The sequence below is a fragment of the Myxocyprinus asiaticus genome, chromosome 24, assembly GCF_019703515.2.
Source record: "Myxocyprinus asiaticus isolate MX2 ecotype Aquarium Trade chromosome 24, UBuf_Myxa_2, whole genome shotgun sequence".
NCBI lineage: Eukaryota > Metazoa > Chordata > Actinopteri > Cypriniformes > Catostomidae > Myxocyprinus > Myxocyprinus asiaticus.
The window spans coordinates 32631972-32659678 of record NC_059367.1 but is presented as its reverse complement, the minus strand read 5'-3'; the positions used below and the strand labels follow the sequence as shown (position 1 = coordinate 32659678).

Genomic DNA, 27707 nt, shown 5'->3' with positions numbered 1-27707 from the left:
TAAACAAGCAATTTCACGTGGCCTTTAATTTGCCCCTGAACACACACATACCTGAATGCTGGTCATGCCTGTGTCCATGCCCTCCAGAACATGTCCCTCTTTCAGCCTGGCGATTCGTGGGTTTTCTACTTTCAGGAAGTCCCAGACTAGTTCCGTAATATCCACTTGCCAATCAGTGCCGAGCATGTGGGCCACCTGACCTCGCGTGTCAGAGGATTCGGCGATAAAGTGTGTGAGCACCCGCACCATGGCTCTCTGGTACTGCAGTGTACATGTCTTTCCTCTCCGCTCTTCATCATCATCATCCTCACTGTCCCGTGCTGACCTGGAAATGAATAGAAAAGCATAAAAGTCTGCATTTGCACCAGGATAGTCATTATTTATATAATATTTATCATTAGTTTTAAATTCAAACCCAATCATGTTTTTATTAAACTCCACCACACCTGTGGCCTGTTGCCACCACAATGCTAGTGTGTTGTGGGTGGTTGCCAGGGCATTACTAGGTGGTTGCTAGGGTGTTCTGAGTGGTTACTAGGTTTTTGCTTACCGGCCCAGAGCCCACCCCCAAGACTTCATGATATTCTGGCCCGTAGTTATGGCTTAAGTCCCTCCTTCAATGTTGGTTTAGGGGATTTTTTCCCTGTTTTATTGTCTGCCAGGGAAAGTCCAATCACTTGGATAAGTAATAGCACACCACTCCTCAACAAGCAGCAAGATTTGAGGTATCATTGATGTTCGTGGCACAAATATTGCAGAACCAGATATGTGCAATTCAGTTTAATATTTAGGTTTAGGGGTTTGTTCAAGCAGTGCAATGCATAAAAACATTCAGATACAGGTCAGGAGCTTCAGTTAATGTTCACATCAACCATCAGAATGGGAAAAAATTTAATCTCAGTGATTTCAACCATGGCATGATTGTTGGTGCCAGATGGGCTGGTTTGAGTATTTCTATAACTGCTGATCTCCTGGGATTTTCACACACATCAGTCTTTAATGTCAGAATGGTGCCAAAACCAAAAAACATCCAGTGAGCGGCAGTTCTGTGGACGGAAACGCCTTGTTGATGAGAGAGGTCTACGGAGAATGGCCAGATTGGTTTGAGCTGACAGAAGGACTATGGTAACTCAAGTAACCACTCTGTACAATTGTAGTGAGCAGAATAGCACCTCAGAATACACAACAGGTCGAACCTTGAGGCAGATGGGGTACAACAGCAGAAGACCATGTTGGGCACTTTATTAGGACCACAGTGTTCCTAATAAAGTGCTCACTGAGTGTAGATGTCCACTATCTACATAACACTTATACATTTACATTTATTCATTTAGCAGTTGTTTTTATCCAAAGCGACTTGCAAATGAGCTGATTTTTGGTAGTTATCAGTGTTTTGGTTTACATGTAAATGCGCTCAATATTAGCAGTGCCGCAATGCAACATTTCCAGAGTAGACCTTTTTTGTATGTGGGTGCAAGTGAGAAAGCATGCATTAGGTGCAAGCTCCAGAAATTTTATAAAGCCTATATCAAACAGCCTACATAAAAAGCATATAGGAAATTGATGGCATATGGCACAAAATTGTTCATGAAATGTTTATTTATTTAGCTCAAGTTATTTCTATTCCAAATATTATCACTAAATAACATCACTATATTTTCAAAGCCTTCTGTTTAGTGGGCAATGGGTGTGCAGTGCCCATGACACCTATTGAAACTCTGTAGACTAGTATGAACATAACAGTGCAGTAAAGTACAATGAAAAGAACAGTACAGAAGAAACATGTAGCCTGTAACCCATTTTAGACAGAAACAAAGGCTTTTTGGTGTGCTTCCATTAAGTTTGATTAGGCTGATGCACCTAATCAAGTGAGGCTAATTAAGCATATCAATTGTGTTTAATACTCTATGATTGAGTGACATTTGCAGCAAGAGATAAAATATACTATGCGACCTGTAGCACACAATATAAAGCCTGTACATTCATTCAAAAATTACTGTGCAACTACACCTAGGTTTGATGCTGAAGGGCACATGATCAAGGTAAAGAGCAGCAGAAAGAACAAAGGGGCTAATGTGTTCATTCTGGGATATCTTTAAGGAAGGTGTATGTTTGTATACAGCAGGTACACTGGTTTAGCATTAGAGTGTGTTATTGTACTGTTAGCAGACTGACCTTCCCAGCACTGTGATCTTACCAATTTCTAATGCAGTGCAAATGCATTTCAAATCTAATTTAAGTTTAATTAATTACATCTATTACAAAGCTGAAAAGCCAACACACACATGGCAGAACAATTGTTTTGTCCCACCTCATAACTTATTACCTTCTCTTTATACATACACAATACAGTGGCAAGAAAAAGTATGTGAATTAGCTGGTTTTCTGTATTAATTGTCATAAAATGTTGTCTCATCTTCATCAAAGACACAAGTATATATATATATATATATATATATATATATATATATATATATATATATATATATATATATATATATAAAACACAATGTGCTTAAGCCAACAACACACAAACAATTATAATCTTTCATGTCTTTATGGAACACATCCCATTAACCATTCACAGTGCTGTGGAAAATGTAAGTGAACCCTTGGATTTAATAACTGGTTGATCCTCCTTTGGCAGCAATAACCTCAACCAAGTGTTTCCGGTATCTGTGGATTAGACCTGCACAACATTCAGAAGGAATTTTTCCATTCTTCCTTACAGAACTGCTTCAGCTCAGCCATATTCTTAGGAAGTCTGGTGTAAACAGCTCTCTTGAGGTGATCTCTATTGGGTAAAGGTCTGGGCTCTGACTGGGCCACTTCAAAAGGTGTATTTTCTTTTTTGAAGCCATTGTTTTGTTTTTTGTTTTTGTGGATTTACTTCGATGTTTAGGGTCATTGTCCTGCTGCATTACTCAACTTCTACTGAGCTTCAGCTGGCACACAGCCACCTTGACATTATCCTATAGGATATCTTGATAAACTTGGGAATTTTCCCTCGATGATGGCAAGTGGTCCAGGCCCCAAAGCAGCAAAACATCATCAAATCATGATGCTCCCTCTACCGTACTTCACTGTTGGGATGATGTTTTCATGTTGTTATGCTTTTTACGCCATCCATAGTGCTGCATGTTCTTTCCAATAAATTCAACCTTAGTTTTATCAGTCCACAAAACATTTTGATGTTAACTAGTTCCAATGATTCCTTCAAGTCTTTAGCTGTCACTCTAGTGTTCTTTTTTACCTCATTGAGCATTCGCGGTGTGCCCTTTGAGTCATCCTGGCTGGACGGCCACTTGTAGGGAGAGTAGCCACAGTACTAAATCGTCTCCATTTATAGACTGTTTGTCTAACTGTGGACCGATGAATATCTAAGCTCTTTGACATAACCTTGTAACTCTTGATCGTAGGTCTTCTGAGATCTCTTTTTTGCGAGGCATGGACAATGTCAGCAGATGCTTCTTGTGAATAGCAAACTCAAAATGTTTGAATGCTTTTTATAAGTCAAAGTAGCTCTAACCAGCACCTCCATTCTTGTTTAATTAATTTGATGCCAGATTTGCCAACTCCTGACTCTATTTAGCTTTTAATGACATTATTAGCTTCATGTTTTCAATATGTACAAAAACAATACAATAATTTGTGTGTTATTAGTTAAAATAGACTGTGTTTGTTCATTAAATCTTTTCTCAAACTACAGTTTTGCTCAGTAAACTCCAAATATTGAGAGAAATGCTCCCAAGCCTGAAGCTCCGATATATATATTTTTTAAGATAATACTCAACCTTCACAGTGTAAAATGTCAAAGTCCATCCATGGCCTTGTTTAAGAACAACCTTTTAAAAAAAGTCTTTATTGAAACAGATGGAATATTTACAAATTATATTTGTGATTTAGCCATCAGTTGTTCTGGGTGAGATGGCACTGGCAGCTAGACGGGAGGTTAGGAGACGATTCAATAAACAATATTTTTCAGTGAACAGGCACATCCCTTAAGGGGCAGCCAGAACCAACAACACATATCTCACTCGCACAGTGTAATTTCTCGATACAGACAGGAATAGCCATTCCCAATGGTGGGACTTATCATGCTTGCCTGGTGTTGAGAGAATACTTTTAACACCACCCCACAGAGTGAGGGACAACCTGGCACTCTACATGCTCTCGGCTTGGCATACACACAAAACTGCTCTCTTGAGTCAGTTTCACTCTAGTACACACTACACGGACCAACTGGCAGGACATTTGGCAGAGACCGAAGAGCCCTATAATTCTCTCTCCCTCTCTCAAACTCACACATATATACTGGCAAGCAAATGGATCATCAGTGCCCACTTGCATCAAACCATAATGCTGTTACATCAGCAAGGTCATGCCTGTTATGCCCTGACACACACACACACACACACACACACACACACACACACACACACACACACACACACGTTGGGTTTTCATATTTTATAAGGACTCTCCATAGACATAATGGTTTTTATACTGTACAAACTTTATATTCTATCCCTTAACCCTAACCTTACCCCTAAACCTAACCCTCACAGAAAACTTTCTGCATTTTTACATTTTCAAAAAACAATTTAGTAAGATTTATAAGCTTTTTGACTCATGGGGACCGACTGATTGTCCCCACAATGTCAAAAATTTCAGGTTTTACTATTCTTGTGGGGACATTTGGTCCCCACAACATAGGGAATACCTGGACACACACACACACACACACACAAACACACACACACAAACACACACACACACACACACGCACACACAATGGACATTTTCTCCTCTCTTGCATGTAAAATGTCTTTGCTTTAAATAAAGCAAACGTGGGACGACATTGCCATTTATCATAGTCATTCATCCATGCTAAGCATGTTCACACTGTGATAATCACAATAAAGATGAGCGTATTTTGTCATCCCACCATAGACTGGACAGCAGCTGTGTAAGCCAAATCTACCACTGGTTAATAAATGTCTGGGCTGAGCCGAACACATGTTCATAAACTGCTGACAGAGCCCCAACACTTTCTGAAATACTAGAAGAGTGTGGCTAAGCATTGCTAGGCTAATTAGTCCTTATGTGCTGACGATGAAGTCTTTCATTAACAACCTGCATTTCAAAGACTCCATGCAGTGTTGGAGGCATTTGGACAAGATTAGAACAAATTACCAGTGATATCTCAAAACAAACTCTGCTGGAAAAAAAAGAACCTTTTAAACCACCCTAAGCTGGTTTTCTGGTATTAGGAAGGGCATTTCTGGAATTAGCTTGTCTCCCGGCCTGGTCAGGCTGGTCTGTTGATGATTTAGGAGAGGTTTTGGGCACTTTTCACATCAGACTGGAAGACCAGCAGGCCAACTAGCTAAACTAGCATATTGGCCAGAGATCTTCTATACAGAGAAAAAAACCTCCGCGCTTTTACCATAGGAGAGAGCGTAATGGTCAACTAGCATATTACAACGGTCACCGTTTGTGGGTACCATATAAATTAATGGGGAGAGCCATAAACAAACACCTACTTGTCACAAAATTGTCCGTCTCTTCTCTTATAAAACAGAGATTTTATCGTAGTAAACTACATGGTACATGTGTGCCCTTCATTCCAAAAGGATCCAAAAGTTCATTCAAAAGGATTGTTTAGTGTAAAACATGCTGAAGGTTAGCGGACAGGTGATCAATTCATAAGTGATTAGCAGTTTCTTCAGCACACTGAAGCATCTCCTCCACAGACATCCATAAAAAAAAAAAAAAAGGAATCTTGTCTCGTCGCCAGTGTGCCACCCATAGAATGTAGCCTATATGGGTCAGCCATGTTATGCTGTTTTAGGTAAACATGTAGGCTCCTCTATGTAGAAGGGCTGTGATATTGGCTAGGCTGAGAGACCAACTAGACCAGCTAATAACAGAAAACCAACTTAAATCCTTCCTCAGAATCTAATACACCAAAGTGATTTCTTTGCCTGAAAGGACTTGTTTTCGGTATTCTACTGTATGCTGTGCCTGATTGAAAATCTTAAAGCTTGATGATTTGTCTTGATGATTTTAGTCTTAACACTGAAAATATGCCATGTCTTATAAATAATACATAACATATTGCATAATACAATCAAAGCAACACATGCTTATTTTAAACATTTCTCTTTGTGTTTGTAGTTAGCATGATAACCTTTGTGTTGAAGAACAGCATTCTCTATGGTTAGCATGCTAATCAAATACTGTAACCTACTAATATAACATATCCAGCACAAGTTACATAATGTCACCACATAAGAATATTGAATTTCGTGCTACAAGGTACAGTGGACACGGTAATAGCATTTTCTATTCAAAACAGACAATTATGTTCAATTTTCAAAGAGTATACGTTTATTAACCACCACAACAGAAAGATACAACATTATGCTGTATTTAATGTAATATCTACAGAAACTATATGAAAAATATTATATAATCCACATTAAAGTACTGTTAAATTCTGACTGTATGTACATGATCAGCTAAAACAGGAAGATGAGACAGACACTTCTGATCAGGCATTAGAAAAAGCTACCCCTTGGGACCTAAGGTGGAATCAGATTCTGCAGGGAGACTGAATCTTGCACAACACTGCCAGAATAGACATCATCGCACCTGGATTCAATTAGATTGGACGTAAATGTAATCACCATTATTTATTGTAACATCAAAGTTTGACTGAACTAACAACACTAAGTAAGCCCCAACTTGGCCACCTACAACCATGTAGGAGCTGTGAAAGTAACTAGCATGATGAATGCTAGAACATGAGTGAGTGGGTTCTAAAGGTGTCACCACAGCAATGTACATTATTGCCATAAGACTGGGACATTAAAACGAACTTTGGGGCTCTGTCACTAAATCAGAACATGATTGCGTCAGGTGGTCATCTTGTTAGTGCTCTCTCAGATTGTGTAAGATCGAGGCTGTCACAATGAGGCAATCGAGCCCCTCATTAGAGTCCACTCGATCCGCCGTGACAGACAACCACCTACTGCTGGAGACTCGGTACCATGAAGACTCTGCTGTTGTAGGGCTTTCTCACTCGTCCTATTCAAGTTTAATTTGACTAGTATTGTCCAAGCAATCATGCATTACCTACTAATTACTTTAACCTTAAAGGTAATGTGTATAATTCTCTGTCTTCCATGAAACACAAAAGGAGAAATTCTGTAGAACGTACTGGTCACTCTTTTCCAAGCAATTACAATGAATGGGAACTAAAGCTTACAAGCTTAAAAAAAAAAAAAGGACACAAAAGAACCATGAAAATATCATAAAAGCAGTCCAAATGTAACATACACAATGCGCATCTTCTGAACCCATACAGAAGCTATCTTTGGTGAGAAACAGACCTCATTTTAAATCATGTAAATATAGTTTCTATTTTTATGTTCAACAGAAAAAAGTTGTACAGGTTTTAAATAACATCAGGGTGAGTAAATGATGACAGAATTTTCATTTTTTTAAAGGGAACTAACCTTTTAAATTCTTTTGAATTTTTAGAATAGTGCATGAATTAAATGGCAAAAACTCTAAACATTTAGGGAAATAAACATACTTAGATTGTTACATCTGTGAGTAGAAAATGTGAGTAGTCCTGAAAACGTTCTTTTGGGAAAATGAATTCCTAAAGTACCCAGAGTAATTTGTGGGGTGTTGCTTTGAAATTCTGAGTGGTTGCTAGGGTGTTGCTAAGGTGTTCAAAATTGTTGCTAGGGCACTGCTAGGTGGTTGCTTACTGACCCAAGTCAAAAGATCCCTCCCTCATGTATTTATGATGTTCTGATCCCTAGATACTGTATGTGTGTTGCCCCTTTTCAATGAAAGTCTATGGGATCTTTTCCCACCCAATTGTAACATCTGTATCATCCGATGGCTTGGAAAAATAATATACTCGATAAGGAGCACATGTTTTAAGGTATCATTCACATCCATAGCACAAATGGTGTGGGGCGACATACAGTACACATCCAAATTTTGGCAATGATGTTTACCGTAGCACAATAATTCGAAAATATTTACGAAATGAATATTATATAAACAAACACTATTTTAATGAACAGTAAAACATGGGACATCTGAAAACAGTTTTGATGTGAGCATTCAACTGAATTACTGAATTGTATTTTTTTTAGCATGTGAATTGAATCAAACAGTTTGAAAGAATTGATTAACATTAACTTCCCAGCACTCCTTTTAATGTTGAATATCCTTTAATATGAGGGCTGTTTATTTAGACTTGCATGTACAAAAGCTTGTTTGTATACTAAGCAGGCATCTTCTCAATGTAATCTACAAAACACACACACACTTAATGCACAATGAGAAGGTTGATGCGCAAACCAAGCAAGAAAAGTGTAAAGTAATTAGCATCCTGTATTCATTTTAAGACCATTTCTTTGGCAATTAACAGCTTTAAGATGTGCATCCATATATGTCACAAATTAGCTCTAACAAAAACACTCACAGCCTTCAACTAACAAACTGGTGTACCATGAGTTATTTCAGTAATAGTACAATTTCCATTTGACATTTACATAACTTTCAGTTTAAACCCATACAGAAATCTGATATATCACAATATATTACATATAATCGTAGGCCTATATAAAAATATATGATATAAAAAGTCACATACTTGCACATACATGCAACATGTATTTCAAAATACTACAGAAATGGTTGTTTTCATATATGTAACATATTTTGTTCCTATCATAGTGGAATTTGTATAGGCTATGTAGCCTAAAAAATGCCCAAATATATGAACTATATCTTTATCTATTTGTTCCTTGCCATAAATCAGATTTCTGTTAGGGAGGGCATATGCGATAAATTTTACCTCACACTGTTACAATTCATACAATACTTTTATATATATATCTATATCTATATCTATATCTATCTATCTATCTATCTATCTATATATATATATATATATATATATATATATAGTTCATATTAAAGGGATAGTTCAGCCAAAAAATTTAATTCTCTCATCATTTTCTCACCCTCATGCCATCCTAGATGCGTATGACTTTATATCTTTTGCTGAACACAAACAAAGATTTTAAAAAAAAAATATCTCAGCTCTGTAGGTCCATACAATGCAAGTGAATGATGACCAGAACTTTGAAGGTCCAAAAAGCACATAAAGGCGGCATAAAAGTAATCTACATTATTTAAAGCGGATCAATCTATATATTCATAAGAGATATAATAGGTGTGGATGAGAAACAGATCAATATTTAAGTCCTTTTTTTATCATAAATTCTCCTGCCTGCCCACTAGGTGGCAATATGAACGAAGAATGTAAATCGCCCAAAACAAAAGAAGAATGTGAAAGTGAAAGTAAAAGTGGAGATCTGTTTCTCACCCACACCTATCATATCGTTACTGAAGATATGGATTTAACAACAAAAAGTCTATGAACAACAAAAGTCATGTGGATTACTTTTATGCTAGCTTTATTTGCTTTTTGGTCCTTCAAAGTTTGGTCACCATTCACTTGCATTGTATGGAGCTACAGAGCGGAGATATATTTTTTTTAATATTTGTTTGTGTTCAGCAGAAGAAAGAAAGTCATACACATTTGGGATGGCATGAGGATAAGTAAATGATAAGAGAATTTTCATTTTTGGGTGAACTATCCCTTTAACAAGATGATATTAAATCAAGTCAAATACTCATCAAGGTTATGTATTGTATTATAATTATTATTTTTAAATGACTTCAAAAATAAAATCTACAATAATACAGCAACAAGCATAATTCATGTATCTTTTATCTGTTCGCCTATAATTTTTAATAGTCATTTTTGGATGAGTCATCTACTCTGTAATAATGGCGTGATGGCACGGAGCTGTACCTTATGAGTGAATGCTCATGAAATTCCGACTCACTGAAACACCATTACATGTTTCAAGATCATTTTGATTTGGATGTGACAAAAAAGTAGAGTTGTCTGTGTCGGTTAGTTGTTTACCCTGTAAATAGTCTCCACTTCCATCAGCTCGTCCCAAGCTAGTGCGAGAGCATGAGAAGTGGGAATTGTCACATTGATTGACTGACAGTGCATTGAATGAATCAGTGCGATGTTTAGGCAATGTCTCCCCACACTGGACCTTTATTTAGCAATTAACGGCACTCCCCCTCACATTTACGCCACACTGAAGCTCATTAATATCGCAATGCGCTCAAGTGAGGGTGAGAGATGCTACCTCCCTCTGAAACTTTATTTATTGGTGTCGCTGTTTCACAGAGTTACATTAGAAATATAATTGCAATGCACATTATTTCATCTCAAATGTTTTAACATTTTGTTTGTTTATTTATGTACAGTCGATTATTTGCCTCAACCGAATTTTTGAGGAGGCACTGTCTCCCTAGCCTCCTCAGAGAAAACGCCACTGGTTGACACAAGCGTACTGCGATTTAGACCACTATGTACAATTTAAAAGTATGGTTAATATCAGGCTATGGAACAAATATAAAAACAGCCTAAAATGTTTTGCTCACAAGTGACTCAAAGATTGAAAGATCAAAGCCCTGTTCAAGTAGAAACACACCCTTTATAGAACAGATTTTCGGAACCAGAGAGATATGAACAGATCACTGTCACGATCGCTACTACTCGTCTCCTAGCACACTGTCAAACTACTGAATTGCCCAATTTGCCTACGTACTTATATGTTAAGTATAGCTGACAAGTGTGTTGACTGGCATTTATTACAAATCTGTCAAGTACTTCCACAACATGTACTTGTCAAAAAGTTGAGCAGAAAAGTTTGGGAAAGAGTGCTGCTACAAAAAATCCATAACACAGGTACAGTATCTTTTGCAGGGGAGGGAAGATTGCAGCGAGTTTTGCAAAGATGGAGGATGAGGTGAGAGAAATATGGATTATACTTAATGTTATCAATATAAAATAGTTCAGTGTAATTAAAAAAACGTACCTAATATTTGTGTGTGCTATGTTTTATTATGCTAATTAGAGTATTGTGCCATTAGCTTAGCAACATGGTAATGCCAAACTGTACTGAAATCAATTGCAAGGTTTTGGAGCAAAGCTTAATTTTGAAATGTATGGGATCTCTCATTTGGCTTTGCCCAAACTCTCAATCCTTGAGTCCATTATGTCTCCCTCAAACTTCTGGAGTTTGGACAGACAGACAGATTGACGCATTGGGAAACACAGCACCTTAAAATGTCTCCTATGAAGACATTTATATTCTCTAAGTGTATTCTTACTTTCTTACACACATTCTGCATCACTGTGCCAGATGAGGCATACCAAAATGCTACTTTAAGAAAATATTCTATAACAACTTTTTCCACAGACCTAAGCTTGTTGGTGGTAAAGTGAAGTCTTGTTCACAATGACAGTGGTTTGCAGCAACATAAGGGACAATGACCATTGGTGATGCAATGTGGGTGTGTCCAGCAATCTGACAAAACTGAGAAAAGTTGAACGTTATGCAAATGAGTAGTGATGCGATGTGGTGACCACCAATGGAAGTGAAGACAGTGGAGAACATGTGATCCATCTCCTGTCACAGTGTAGTGGGCAAGTGTTGGTAAGATGGAGAAATAAATGTTACTGGGAGCGACTTCACAGTTGTGTATGATTTGTTTCTACCCACATACAGGGATGTAAAAAAATTATGTGCAGAACACTGTACCAGAAATTGTCAGCAGTCTAAGTGAGTTTGATTCATGCTTTGATAATCGTTCATCTTGTTCATGATATGATATACACTATATTGCCAAAAGTATTCGCTCACCTGCCTTTAGACACATATGAACTTAAGTGACATCCCATTCTTAATCCATAGGGTTTAATATGACGTCGGCCCACCCTTTGCAGCTATAACAGCTTCAACTCTTCTGGGAAGGCTTTCCACAAGGTTTAGGAGTGTGTTTATGGGAATTTTTGACCATTCTTCCAGAAGCACATTTGTGAGGTCAGACACTGATGTTGGATGAGAAGGCCTGGCTCGCAGGCTTTGCTCTAATTCATCCCAAAGGTGCTCTATCGGGTTGAGGTCAGGACTCTGTGCAGGCCAATCAAGTTCTTCCACACCAAACTCGCTCATCCATGTCTTTATGGACCTTGCTTTGTGCACTGGTGCGCAGTCATGTTGGAACAGGAAGGGGCCATCCCCAAACTGTTCCCACAATGTTGGGAGCATGGAATTGTCCAAAATCTCTTGGTATGCTGAAGCATTCAGAGTTCCTTTCACTGGAACTAAGGGGCCAAGCCCAGCTCCTGAAAAACAACCCCACACCATAATCCCCCCTCCACCAAACTTCACAGTGTCAGACAAGTACCGTTCTCCTGGCAACCGCCAAACCCAGACTCATCCATCAGATTGCCAGATGGAGAAGCGTGATTCGTCACTCCAGAGAACGCGTCTCCACTGCTCTTGAGTCCAGTGGCAGCGTGCTTTTCACCACTGCATCCGACGCTTTGCATTGCACTTGGTGATTTATGGCTTGGATGCAGCTGCTCGGCCATGGAAACCCATTCCATGAAGCTCTCTACGCACTGTTCTTGAGCTAATCTGAAGGCCACATGAACTTTGGAGGTCTGTAGCGATTGACTCTGCAGAAAGTTGGCGACCGCTGCGCACTATGCGCCTCAGCATCCGCTGACCCCACTCTGTCATTTTACGTGGCCTACCACTTCGTGGCTGAGTTGCTGTCATTCCCAATCACTTCCACTTTGTTATAATACCACTGACAGTTGACTGTGGAATATTTAGTAGCGAGAAAATTTCACGACTGGACTTGTTGCACAGGTGACATCCTATCACAGTACCATGCTGGAATTCACTGAGCTCCTGAGAGCGGCCCATTCTTTCACAAATGTTTGTAGAAGCAGTCTGCCTAGGTGCTTCATTTTATACACCTGTGGCCATGGAAGTGATTGGAACACCTGAATTCAATTATTTGGATGGGTGAGCAAATACTTTTGGCAATATAGTGTATTTTGCACTGATGCAATGTATAGCCTATAAAACACTTTCTCCAGCAGAATGTGAATTTTTAGTAGCAAGAAAACTGATTCCTTTTCAAAACAGAATGACATCTTATTTTTACCAGCATACTTCTAATTTGTGATCAGATTTTTAAAAGCTATGGCCAGTTGTGCAGCACACCAACAACATTAAGGTATCAAGGTGACCAAAAATACAGCAACCTATCAACCTCCAGCAATAATTTGGCTGTCGAGTGTCCACATGCTCCAGTTTTGGTTAATGATCAAATGTACAGGACACCAAATGCATGATGAAAATTTTCAGACATGAATACTTGGAATTCGTCTGAATTTCTGTACTTTCATAGTATGTCCTGGATTACATTTTCTTTGTGAACGCTGATGAAGTATATTCTTTAGGTGTGCAGGTTCATAGTATACAAATATTCCACATGCCACATCTAACATGTTGGCATTGACCTTTGACATACAGGTGCATCTCAATAAATTAGAATGTCATGGAAAAGTTCATTTATTTCAGTAATTCAACTCAGATTGTGAAACTCATGTATTAAATAAATTCAGTGCACACAGACTGAAGTAGTTTAAGTCTTTGGTTCTTTTAATTGTGATGATTTTGGCTCACATTTAACAAAAACCCACCAATTCACTCTCTCAAAAAATTAGTATACATCATAAGACCAATAAAAAAAAAATATTTTTAGTGAATTGTTGGCCTTCTGGAAAGTATGTTCATTTACTGTATATGTACTCAATACTTGGTAGGGGCTCCTTTTGCTTTAATTACTGCCTCAATTCGGCGTGGCATGGAGGTGATCAGTTTGTGGCACTGCTGAGGGGGTATGGAAGCCCAGGTTTCTTTGACAGTGGCCTTCAGCTCATCTGCATTTTTTGGTCTCTTGTTTCTCATTTTCCTCTTGACAATACCCCATAGATTCTCTATGGGGTTCAGGTCTGGTGAGTTTGCTGGCCAGTCAAGCACACCAACACCATGGTCATTTAACCAACTTTTGGTGCTTTTGGCAGTGTGGGCAGGTGCCAAATCCAGCTTTAAAAAGCTGGTCAGCAGAAGGAAGCATGAAGTGCTCCAAAATTTCTTGGTAAATGGGTGCAGTGATTTTGGTTTTCAAAAAACACAATGGACCAACACCAGCAGATGACATTGCACCCCAAATCATCACAGACTGTGGAAACTTAACACTGGACTTCAAGCAACTTGGGCTGTGAGCTTCTCCACCCTTCCTCCAGACTCTAGGACCTTGGTTTCCAATTGAAATACAAAACTTGCTCTCATCTGAAAAGAGGACTTTGGACCACTGGGTAACAGTCCAGTTCTTTTTCTCCTTAGCCCAGGTAAGACGCCTCTGACGTTGTCTGTGGTTCAGGAGTGGCTTAACAAGAGGAATACGACAACTGTAGCCAAATTCCTTGACACGTCTGTGTGTGCTGGCTCTTGATGCCTTGACCCCAGCCTCAGTCCATTCCTTGTGAAGTTCACCCAAATTCTTGAATCGATTTTGCTTGACAATCCTCATAAGGCTGCGGTTCTCTCGGTTGGTTGTGCATCTTTTTCTTCCACACTTTTTCCTTCCACTCAACTTTCTGTTAACATGCTTGGATACAGCACTCTGTGAACAGCCAGCTTCTTTGGCAATGAATGTTTGTGGCTTACCCTCCTTGTGAAGGGTGTCAATGATTGTCTTCTGGACAACTGTCAGATCAGCAGCCTTCCCCATGATTGTGTAGCCTAGTGAACCAAACTGAGAGACCATTTTGAAGGCTCAGGAAACCTTTGCAGGTGTTTTGAGTTGATTAGCTGATTGGCATGTCACCATATTCAAATTTTTTGAGATAGTGAATTGGTGGGTTTTTGTTAAATGTGAGCCAAAATCATCACAATTAAAAGAACCAAAGACTTAAACTACTTCAGTCTGTGTGCAATGAATTTATTTAATACACGAGTTTCACAATTTGAGTTGAATTACTGAAATAAATGAACTTTTCCATGACATTCTAATTTATTGAGATGCACCTGTACTTACTGAACAACAACAGCCAAAACAATTTAATTTGCTGTTGTCAAAAATGTATTATTTAAGCACAAGAAACAACTTTCTAGGTACCATCACTAACACTTTTCTTTCAACTTATTGAATCTGACAGCTCTTCAGGTGTCCGTGGGTTGCACACTTTCAGCAGATGCAGTAGGGCATTTGGGTATTGTTCGCATATTGTATAATGAATACTAGTATTTTGACATCCTAATTAATTGGCATACTGCTTTTTAAAAACTGTGTAGCAGGAAAATATAAATAATCAGCCCTGGATGTGTTAATCTTACTGGCTCACTTTCCGCCTCCTTGCTGTTGATCAGTACAGTGGTGTATGTTTTTTCATAATACATTGCTTAAAATTCTCAGAAACCAACCCAAAGATTCGTACCTCTGGACATAACTGTTCACAGGGATCCTCCAGCCTTTGATCTGGCTGAGTTCTGTATCTGACACCTCGATGTGCAGGGGCAGTTTAGGGATCCAGACCTTCACCTCCAGCTGGGCCTTAAGGTAACCGTAGGTGAAGTTCACCAGCATCCGAACACGCCCCCTCATCTCTTTTCCATTCACGTAGACGTAGTCGCACCTGTCTGAAACCTGACAGCAGAAGAGAAAGGAAGACAGTGAGGGCGAGGTGAGAAAAGAACACAGAATTTTAAGGCACTGTGGTGAACTTCACATTACCAAAATCAATATGTTATGTCTCAGTGACAGAGAGATATGTTTGAAATGGACTGGCAAGGCACCAGAGCAGAGATCTAATGATATAGGAAAAAAAATATTTACAAGAGTCAGCAGTAATTTCCATAAGTCATAAGTTAGTGCAGCGGTGCTTAACTTATAAGGTATAGAGGGATTGTAAGGGGTACGCAGGAAAGAGTAAGAAGCAATGAAATGTGTGTACAGTTTCCTCTCCTCGTTTTCCTTCTCCTTATTTGCCGTTAAGTGTGACTCAGGTGTCGTGCAGTTGCTATTGAGTCCCCCCCTGAAATCCTGCCGTACTAGGACCCGCAGCGATTTCATTTGCTAATTGAAGTTGTTTTGGGTATTTTATTGTGCCTGATAAAGATTTCTGTAGTCTTAATCATGAAAATACATCAATTAATGTAATGTAAGCTCTATTTGACATATCACATGATGTAACCAAAGCAACTAAAAATGTTCTTTGTGTGTTTTCAGTTATCATGCTAACCAATTAGCCTGTTAAGCTAACATTCCATCATGCATTCCCTACAGATAGCAATCTAATAATATTTAGCACTGATACATCTCAATACATTGTGCTATATGGTAAATGGTTATGGTTCTATTTACCAACTGTATTTACATCATCAGCTACAACATGAACTAGTAACAGACACGTCTGATTAGGCTTTACAAACCCAAGGGGGACATGACTTGATGGGGGGACTGAATACTACATGGCACAGGTTGTATGTAAACAAAGATGTCCTTGTGTACATCACTGAACAGTGGAATGCAAGATTTACGGTGAATTTTTAGTGTTTCTCACAAAAATATATCTTACAAATTCAGAAGACTTGGCATATAGTCACTTGGACTTCTTTTAGGATACTTTTTGTCATTTTTATAATGAGATGAGATGGATTTAGGGTTCGTATATCAAGGTTAGTATATCGCGGCAGAATTTGTTTTATTTAAGGGTGAGCTATTCCTATTTCAGCTATTCTCCTTTTTTATAACTAACATTTTAATTAAGTATTTTTGCAAGAGAAAGTATACAGAAAGTAGGATTACAAATATAGGTTTAGTGACGGAAAGTTCATTTAGTTTAATTTCCTTTAATGAAGTGTAATTGGCCTTTCCCTATCTGTCACTCACTCGAAGTTGTGTCGATGTAGTGACACTAGGGGTCACTCTTGGGAGCCCGAAACACCTCTGGTCTTTGATAAAAGGCCAATGAAAATTGGCGAGTGGTATTTGCATGCCACTCCCCCGGACATACGGGTATAAAAGGAGCTGGTATGCAACCACTCGTTCAGATTTTCTCTTCGGAGGCGAACGGTCATGCTCACTGAGCTGAATTTTCACGACTGTTCATTCACCTCTGCTGGATCTGACGGCGCATTTCAGCGGCTTCTCCCTCCTCTGCACTGGTGCACTGCAGAGCACGCCCCTGGGCGCTTCGGCAGAAAAAAGAACGTATATTTTCCTGAAAGAGTATATTTCTCTAAAAGAGCGGCACACACGGAACGTCTTTTTAAAGACGCGTCTTTTTAAAGATGCCTTTCCGATTGTATGTTATTCCTGGTTGCGGTCGTTACCTCTCAACTTCAGACAGTCATGATCGTTGTCTTTCGTGTCTGGGCGCGACCCACACGGAGGCAGCATTCGTGGATGGTTCATGTTCTCACTGCGAGAACATGACCATGGCAACGTTACGGTCGCGGCTTGCTTTCGTAAGAAAGCAAGCCACCCCAGCGGCTCCCCGCCTCGGTCCTTCTACCTATGGGTTTGAGGCCAGCGCAGCTAGCACTGGGGGCGATTTGGGGACCCCAATGGGATCGCCTCCACTGGGTATCCCCCCGCAGACCTCCCATTCCCCAGCACGCTCATCTGCCCCGATCGGGCTTCTGGATGAGTCCGCCGGCTCGTCTCATGGCGAGTTCGACCTCTTGTCCAGTCGGACGCAGAAGCCTCAGCTGGGCTCCCCCCTTCGGGGTCGATTGCCCAGTCACGGGCTGATGCAGAGATGACGGACATGCTGATGCAGTGCCTTTCTTCCCGGAAGTGCACGAGGAGCTGACAAAATCATGGGAGGCACCTTTTACTGCCCAGTCCCTCGATGGCGGGGCGGCCAGAGGCTATACGGCGATTCCCCCAGTGGATAAGTCACTCGCGGTGCACCTATGCCTGCAGAGTGTCACCACCTGGCGCGGCCTCCCAAAGCTTCCATCCAAGCCCTGTAGGTTCACGTCGTCCCTGACGGCCAAAGCCTACAGCACTGCTGGACAAGCCGCCTCTGCCCTGCACGCCATGGCTCTCCTGCTGGTCCACCAAGCCAAGGCGCTAAAAGAACTGCACAAGGGTAGTTCCGCCCCAGATCTGATGCAGGAACTGCGCTTGGCGACCGACCTCGCTCTCCGAGCGATGAAGGTCACGGCGTGGTCTCTCGGGTGGACGATGTCCACATTAGTGGTCCAGGAGCGCCACATTTGGCTCAACCTGGTCGAGATGGGTGAGGCCAACAAGACACGGTTCCTTGCTGCCCCATCTCCCAGGCTGGCCTATTCGGCGACACCGTCGAGGACTTTGCCCAGCAGTTCTCGACGGTGAAGCAGCAGATGGAGGCTATATCCTGCCCGGCGCGGCACAAGATCCCGCACCCCGTCTGCTTGTCACCAAGGGCATCCCCCTGCGGTGAATCTTTTGTTGCCTTTTTATTTGATTTCGCTGCATGCCCAAGTGGCTGCGGTACCCAGCAGTTCAGCAAAAGAGCGGTTTCCTCCTTCCCTGGGTCACATACCCAGTGTGCACGGTCATCATCATGACCACCGTCCACCTTTTTTCCCTTGCAGGATTGGCGCTCCAGCGGCGGTCTCCCCACCCCTGCGCGCCCAGCTGTGGCACACATCCGCCCCCGATGTGACAGTCTCCACGGGTTGCGAGGACAGGCCTCTTCCTCCCCCGTCCCAGGCTGTTCCGGGGGTGGTCACAAGGAGCCATGTAAGTGCTTCGATGTCCCTAGACTCAGCATGGCCACGACATGCTGTGGCACCTTGAGCTCCGCCCCGCCGCGAGGCCCCACCTGCCCGTTCATCCAACGACGTTGTCCCTTTGGTCCCCCTTGCGCGGAACTTGGATGCGTGGCTTGCGCTCTCCAATCTGTCGCGATGGCTGGTCCGGACCGTCCGACTCGGCTAGGTGATTCAGTTTGCCAGGCGTCCGCCCAGGTTCAGCGGTATCCACTTCACCTTGGTGAAGGATGAAAACGCTGCTACCTTGTGTGCGGAGATTGCTACCCTCCTATGGAAGGGTGCGATAGAACCTGTCCCTCCGGCCGAGATGAAGAAGGGGTTTTACAGCCCCTACTTCATCATACCGAAAAATGGCGGTGGGTTGCGGCCAATCTTGGACCTGCGAGTACTGAACCGGGTTTTACACAGACTCCCGTTCAAGATGCTGATGCAAAAACGCTTTCTGGAGAGCGTCAGGCATCAAGATTGGTTCGCAGCGGTAGACCTGAAGGACGTGTACATTCACGTCTCGATTCTACCTCGACACAGACCCTTCCTGCGGTTTGCATTCTCAGTCAGGCATATCAGTACGAGGTCCTCCCTTTCGGCCTGTCCTTGTGCCCTCGCGTCTTCACGAAGGTCACAGAGGCAGCCTTTGCCCCTTTAAGGGAAGTGGGCATTCGCATTCTCAACTATCTCGACGATTGGCTAATCCTAACTCACTCTCGGGACATGTTGTGTGCACACAGGGACTTGGTGCTCTCGCACCTCAGCCGATTCGGACTTCGGGTCAACTGGGAAAATAGCAAGCTCCTACTGGTTCAGAGCATCTCTTTTCTCGTTTGGAGTGAACTCAGTCTCTTTGACAGCGCGCCTCACGAACGAACGCTGCACAGTCGGTGCTGGCCTGTTTGAAGGTGTTCAAACAGAAAACAGCAGTTCCACTGAAACTCTTTCAGAGGCTCCTGGGGCATATGGCATCCTCAGCGGTGGCCACCCCGCTCGGGTTGATGCATGTGAGACCGCTTCAGCACTTCAGACTCAAGTCCCGAGATGGGCATGGTGCCGCGGGACACATCGCGTGGTCAACACGCCGGCCTGTCACTGTCTTTTCAGCCCTTGGACCGACCTCTCGTTTCTACGGGCAGGTGTTCCCCTAGAGCAGGTCTCCAGGCACATCGTGGTCACGACAGATGCCTCCAAAATGGGCTGGGGTGCTGTTTGCAATGGGCATGCAGCCACCGGCTTATGGACAGGCCCGCTGCTGCGTTGGCACATCAACTGCCTCGAGTTGTTGGCAATTCTGCTCGCCCTGCGGAGGTTCCGGCCGTTGATCCAGGGCAAGCACGTGTTAGTTCGGACAGACAACATGGCAACGGTAGCATATGTCAACCACCAAGGCGGTCTGCGCTCTCATTGTATGTCACAACTCGCCCGCCGTCTCCTCCTCTGGAGTCAGCAGCACTTCAAGTCTCTGCGAGCCACTCACATCCTGGGCAACCTCAACACTACAGTGGATGTGCTGTCACAGCAGGTTACCCTCAGGGGAGAGTGGAGACTCCACCCTCAGGTGGTCCAGCTGATTTGGAGTCGATTCGGACAGGCACAGGTAGACCTGTTCGCCTCCCAAGAATCCTCCCACTGCCCGCTCTTGTACGCCCTGACCGAGGCACCCTTCGGCATAGACATGCTGGCACACAGCTGGCCTCCTGGCCTACGCAAATATGTGTTTCCCCCAGTGAGCCTACTTGCACAGACTCTGTGCAAGGTCAGGGAGGACGAGGAGCAGGTCATCCTGGCAGCACCCTACTGGCCCACCCAGACGTGGTTCTCGGACCTCACGCTCCTCGCGACAGCCCCCCACCCGGTGAATTCCCCTGAGGAAGGACATTCTTTCTCAGGAACGGGGCACCATCTGGCACCCGCGACCAGACCTCTGGAATCTCCATGTCTGGCCCCTGGATGGGACGTGGAAGACCTAAGCGGTGGTAGACATGATCACTCAGGCTAGGGCCCCCTCTACGAGGCGCCTGTATGCCTTTAAGTGGCGTCTATTCGCTAAGTGGTGTTCTTCCCGACGGGAAGACCCCCAGAGATGCACAGTCAGATCGGTGCTTTCCTTCCTGCAGGAGAGGTTGGAAGGGCAGCTGTCCCCTTCCACCTTGAAGGTGTACGTTGCTGCTATAGCAGCACACCACAACACAGTGGACTGTAAGTCCTTAGGGAAGCATGACCTGATCATCAGGTTCCTGAGAGGTGCCAGGAGGCTGAACCCCTCCAGACCGTGCCTTGTTCCCTCATGGGACCTCTCTGTAGTTCTTCAGGGTCTACAGAGAGCCCCTTTTGAGCCTTTACAGTCAGCTGAGATTAAGGCACTCTCCTTGAAGACTGCCCTCCTGACTGCGCTCACTTCTATCAAGAGGGTGGGAGATCTGCAAGCATTCTCTGTCAGCAAAATGTGCCTGGAGTTCGGTCCGGGATACTCTCATGTGATCTTGAGACTCCGACCGGGCTATGTGCCCAAGGTTCCCACGACCCCTTTTAGGGACCAGGTGGTGAACCTGCGAGCGCTGCCCCAGGAGGAGGCAGACCCAGCCCTGTTGTTGCTGTGTCCAGTGCATGCTTTACGCATCTATTTGGATCACACGCAGAGCTTTAGGATCTCTGAGCAGCTCTTTGTCTGCTTTGGTACACAGCGGAAAGGAAGCGCTGTCTCCAAGCAGAGGATCGCCCACTGGCTCATTGATGCCATAGCTATGGCATATCACACCCAGGACGTGCAGCCCCCGGTAGGGCTACGAGCCCATACTACCAGGGGTGTAGCGGCCTCCTGGGCCCTGGCCAGGGGTGCCTCTCTAACAGACATTTGCAGAGCAGCAGGCTGGGCAACACACAACACCTTTGCAAGGTTCTACAACCTCTGGGTGGAACCGGTTTCATCCCAGGTAGTGGCACGCAATACAAGCGGATAAGCCCGGGATAACTGGCTGGGTGTATCGCTTGCACATAGTGCCTTTCACCTCCTCTGAGCTGAAGACATACGCCATTAATTCCCAGTAGTGTTCATAAACTATGTTCCCTGGTTGACTTCCTCCAAGCCCTGTGGCAGTCGAGTTTTCGGAGAGACTCACTGCCGGCCCAGTACACATGCTAACTAAGAGCCCTGTTCTGGGGTAGGTGCTCCGCATGTGGTGGTTCTCTGTAAGGCAACCCCATGCGATGTATATCTTTCGCTAATTTGTTTCCCTTTGGCAAACTGCATCTTCCTTGGGCAGAGCCCCCTCTGCCGCAGTCTCCATGTTTGTAGCAACTCCTCCCCCGTTGGGTAGGATCTACCATGAGACTCTCCACATGGTCGGCAAGACCATGTGACGTATTTTCCACTTAAATACCCCCCCCTCTTTGGGCGAGGTCTGGTCTCCGCGGTGTCCTCCCCTTGGGAGGGACACCCCCCGACTAGACCTGGTGGCCCAGTTGGATAATCCCCCTTGTTTTTTAGGGAGTGAGAAAAAAAAGGGGAAAAGAGGCCACGACTGGGTTAGCCTGTCTTTATCTTTTGGGTAGTCAACTTGTCCCCAAGGGCCATTTGACACTCATAACTATGTTGGGGGAGGTTACGTGTTGGCCTGGTGCGCTGGCTATGAGGCACACAGTGGTCTGCCCGTCACACACCGCCAGTTCACGTAACACAGTTCAGCCAGTTGCGGCGTTTTGTATAGGGACCCCTAGTGTCACTACATCGACACAACGTCAAGTGAGTGACAGATAGGGAACGTCCTGGTTACTTGCGTAACCTCCGTTCCCTGATGTAGGGAATGAGATGTTGTGTCCCTCCTGCCACAATGCTAAACTACCCACTGAAATGGCCGGACCTTGTCTCGGCTCCTCAGCATAAAACCTGAATGAGTGGTTGCATACCAGCTCCTTCTATACCCGTATGTCCGGGGGAGTAGCATGCAAATACCACTCGCCAATTTTCATTGGCCTTTTATCAAAGACCAGAGGTGTTTCGGGCTCTCAAGAGTGACCCCTAGTGTCACTACATCGACACAACGTCTCATTCCCTCCTTTAGGGAACAGAGGTTACGCAAGTAACTAGGACATTTTCATTATTCAATGAAGCAGTGATAACTAAAAGAATTAACTTTTTAATATAAAAAACATATAGCTGAATGAAAATTAATCACAGAATTAATTTTGTATCTATTATTCAACAGTATTATATGCCAACAATACTGATTACAAAACTGAAAGACAAGAAAATGTCTTCTGTTTGGTGTTCTTGAGTTTTCTGGTTTACAAAAAGGTTTCACTAAAACATTGCATGCAGGTCAAGGTCACATACATGCAATTAGACCCAGATGAGTAAATAAAATGATGAAATAATTATCAAGTATTATGATTTCTGGGATTTCTTGCACTCTCTTCTTGAAATTTCTCAACTCTTCAGTTATTCTGTCCCTTTTTACATTTGAATAAAAAGATAAAACAGCACTGGCTCTTTCCCAGTTTACACGGAAATACAAATGCAGCGATGGAAACAGCATATAAAACCCAGATGGATAACGCTGTTATCTTTGGAGGTGGAAGATTGAGGGTATAACTGTGTGTGTGTGTGTGTTGCTGGCATCCAGCTGAGCCACAGACCAAAAGTTACCTTTCCAGATGGCCGCTAGAGAAATAGGCACCAGCTTGGTTAATAACAATAGGTAAACACAACAACCTATCATAAAACACACACACACACACACACACACACACACACACACACACACACACACACACACGTTGGTGCAGCTATCATTATGAGGACTCTCCATAGACATTATGATTTTTATACTGTATGAACTATAGATTCTATTCCCTAACCCTAACCCTACCCCTAAACCTAACCCTCACAAAAAACTTTCTGCATTTTTACATTTTCAATAAAACATTGTTTAGTATGTTTTTTAAGTGATTTGAATTATGGGGACACTAGAAATGTCCTCATAAACCACATTTACAGCATAATACCCTTGTAATTACCAGTTTGTAACCTAAAAAAAAGTCCTCGTAAACCACTTAAACCTGCCTACACACACACACACACACACACACACACACACACACACAGAGGGAAGACTTGGACATAAGGAAGGTTTCATCTGCTTGGTGAATAGTTATGAGGCCAGATTCCAAAACCATCCGTTTCATAAATGGCAGTGAAATTACTTGGCTGAATATTCCCTTCTGAAACGAGCCTCAGATTTTTGACTGAGTCTCTCTGACTTTGATTCCTCTCACCAGGATCTGACAGGGATGGAAACTACAGAAGCAAGCAACACACATTCATACCATCAAAGTGTGGCCAGCAGCAGGAAGATAAAAGTACATGTAAGAACACACACACTCATATACACATGCACACAAACACACACACACACAGTCGCACATGGCGGCAAACTAAAATTTGGTGCATAGCCCTTTCATATTAATAGAGCTCCTGGGCTTCTTTTTCCTTGTGAAAACATTTGTGTTCTTATTGTTTCTATCTTGTAGGAATATTAAGACTCTGCTGTTAGGGTTTGAGATCAGCATCATCATTTCATGCTCCCTCAACAGCAATCCAGATCTTGCCAATCATGTTGAAACCTAGTAGGCACTTTCCACAAATACGGTACACTCTGGTGTCCTATGATCAGTGTTGGGTAACGATACTTTTAAAAGTAACTCGTTAGAATATTGTGTTGTTCTTTAAAAAAGTAACTTAATTAAAAAGTTATTTTTTATGGAAAGTAAAGCGTTACATTACTTTTGAGTTACCATTTTCTCACAGCCACTTTCTCTTCTGCTATGCTATGCATTCCATACAAGAGACATTACAGGTCATGCTAGCTTCTGTACAACACTCATGTCAACTAGAAAGAAAGTAGGTCTTCACGTCATATTTATAATAAAGAATCAATAACATGAATATGCATGATTTGTTTTCTATCAACATAGCAGCCAATATGAATAATGAAGTATAACCAGTGTCTTACCTAAAGCAGCAAAGTCCAACACTTGAAACTGCATCATATATGTCATCATGTGCTGTGCCCATCGACAATGCCAAAGTCAACTTAAGACGTTTTTCAAAAGTCAGGATATAATTCAGTGGGGAATGCCAGTTTAACATGTTCAGGGAATAAGTTCACTTAAGTCATCTCAGTTTTGTTTTTTTTTTTTGCTCCCCAATTTGGGATGCCCAATGCCTCTAAGTCCTGGTGGTGGCGTAGTGACTCGCCTCAATTCGGGTGGCAGAGGATGAATCTCAGTAAGCCTCCGCATCTGAGACCATCAATCCGCACATCTTATGACGTGGCTTGTTGAGTGCGTTACCGCGGAGACATAGCGCATGTGGAGGCTTCACGCTATTCTCCGTGGCATCCGCGCAGAACTCACCACGTGCCCCACCGAGAGCGAGAACCACATTATAGCGACCACGAGGAGGTTACCCTATGTGACTCTACCCTCCCTAGCAACTGGGCCAATTTGGTTGCTTAGGAGACCTGGCTGGAGTCACTCTGCATGGCCGCTTCAAAGGCGCATGTTGATACAACATGAATGGAATCGTTTTTAATTCTAACAAAATGTCATAAAAACGGTTTATTTCATGAATCAAACTACATGTTTATTATAAAACAAAAATGTAGAATCTTTTTAGAAACTAAGACATTTTCTCTGCGTATACAGTTGATGTAGAACATTGCTTGGAGTCACTGATCCACAGTCAGCTTTTCTCATCCCATTCTCCCAGTTATGGGGAGCTCTAACACGGAGCAGTTCGGCTGCATAAGTCAGTGGATTGAGCGAGTATTTCACCCTGTGTATCATGCCGTGTCCAGTGGGAGACTAGTCTTATAATCCCTCTGCCTAAATGCATTTACTGTTTTTTTTAATGCAGTGTGTATTAACACATGAATCAATTGTTTCACTCAACTGAATGTTGACCTAATATTACTCTAAAATATGAAATGTGCATGCGCATTCTCGAGTTGATTGACAGGCAATGTCTGTGTCTAAAAGTGATTGGCTCTTTTACCTGCAAGGCGGGACTTCCTTTCTACATCCATTGACTGTTGGGTGCTATAGCTTTTTGGTTGGGCATTCCAATTTCTCCCATTCATTTAAATAGAAGTGACTTGTCTCTATCTGCTAAATTGTCTCTGGCCCCACACTCTAACTACAATGCTCATCATGTACTACATCTCCTCCCCAAAGTTTGCACAATTTTCTCCTGATTTCTCACAATACAGGGACAGTAGAGGTGTACAAAAGCAACACGTTACTTTATTTAAAAAGTAACTCAGATATTATGGTCTAAAATAAAAAATATTGCATTACTTTAATAGTTACTCAAAAAAGTAAACTGATTACTTTTATCGCTTTACCCCCAACACTGCCTATGATTACTTTTTTTTTTTTAAAGGAATATTCCGGGTTCAATACAAGTTAAGCTCAATCGACAGCATTTGTGGCATAATGTTGATTACCACAAAAATTTATTTTGACTCGTCTAAAAAAGCAAAAATCTGAGATACAGTGAGGCACTTACAATGGAAGTGATTGGGGCCAATTTGTGGAGGGTTTAAAGGCAGAAATGTGAAGCTTACAATTTAATAAAAGCACTTGCATTAATTCTTCTGTTAAAACTTGTGTATTATTTGAGCTGTATAGTTGATTAAATCATAATTTTAACAGCATTACTGTAAGTCTGCATGGCAACCAGGCTGTATAACTGGATATACAGTCACTTTAGACAGAAAAGGTTAGTAAGCGATTTTATCACACTAAAATCATGTCTTGTGGCTGTTAAAAAACGTTAAAAAAAATTAAGCATCTTGAGTTTACAGATTGGCTTCATTCACATTTACTTTTTTTTTTTTTTTTTTTAAGAGTTTAAATGATAATTGTGGTAATCAACATTATGTCACAAATGCTGTCCATTGAGGTTAACTTGTATTGAACCTGGAATATTTATTTAAGCAAAAATAAGGCAATAATCCCATGAATCTGTTCTGAGAACCACTGGACATGTTACATAAATTATTATCGAAAATCAAATTAACCTAGCATGAAAAGTTGCTAGTTTACTTTGAATCAGGGCCTTAGCAAATGGGGTGAAAGGTGGGAATGATCCTAGGGGCCCAAAGGGGCCCACAACAAATTCAAAACTGTATTTATTAATAGGTAAAGGGCCCAGTGCAATATACAGTCAGGGGGCCCAGAAATCTTTGCTACAGCCCTGTTTTGAACACACCAAGTGTGACCAAAAATGTAATATTTAGCTGTTCCACATTTTCAAAATTGTTACAAATATTGTTGTGTTGACTGCAATCCTGAAACTCAACCATTCAACCCTGTTATCCGAGTTATTGTAATAAAAAATGATTAAACTGATATTTTGGGGTAAATGTATGGAAAATATATAAACCAACATTTGGTCCCAAATTAGCTAGCCCGAATACAGTGCACTACCTTAATTTTGGTTAAATCTGCATCCCATTCTGGCATTGTTTTTTAAATATATAATGTTGATTATTTGTTTATTGCAAGGAAATTACAAAATCAGGGTTTTAAACTATGTTTATATGGTAATACTGTACTAAATTTTGGTAACAGGGTTGCAAAAATAGCAAACTAGCAAAATTTTCAATCTCAGGAGTTCAAACTAAATATTATATAAGCTGTTTTATTTTATATGAATGTAATAAAATAAAATAAATAGAAAATAAAACCGCTTATATAATATTTATTTTTACCTCCTGAGATTGACAATCAAAATGTTCTTAAGACCATTTGATAAAAAGAAATAAAAAAAAAATAAATAAAAAAAAATAATTGCATTTTTAAGACTTTAAAGACTAATGTACATTAACCCCGTGA

The 27707-nt window shown here is 42.0% G+C and overlaps 1 protein-coding gene across 1 annotated transcript in view; it reads right to left on the bottom strand.

Moving 5' to 3' along the window:
• Positions 1–27707, bottom strand: part of LOC127415087 (transmembrane protein 132C-like) — a 428532-nt gene that overhangs the window by 22003 nt on the left and 378822 nt on the right. Inside the window, exons 6-7 of the mRNA XM_051653633.1 lie at positions 15488–15696; positions 52–325 (exon numbers count right to left, since the gene is read on the bottom strand). Of these exons, the coding sequence (XP_051509593.1) occupies positions 52–325; positions 15488–15696 (483 nt within the window). The remainder of the gene's footprint in view (positions 1–51; positions 326–15487; positions 15697–27707) is intronic.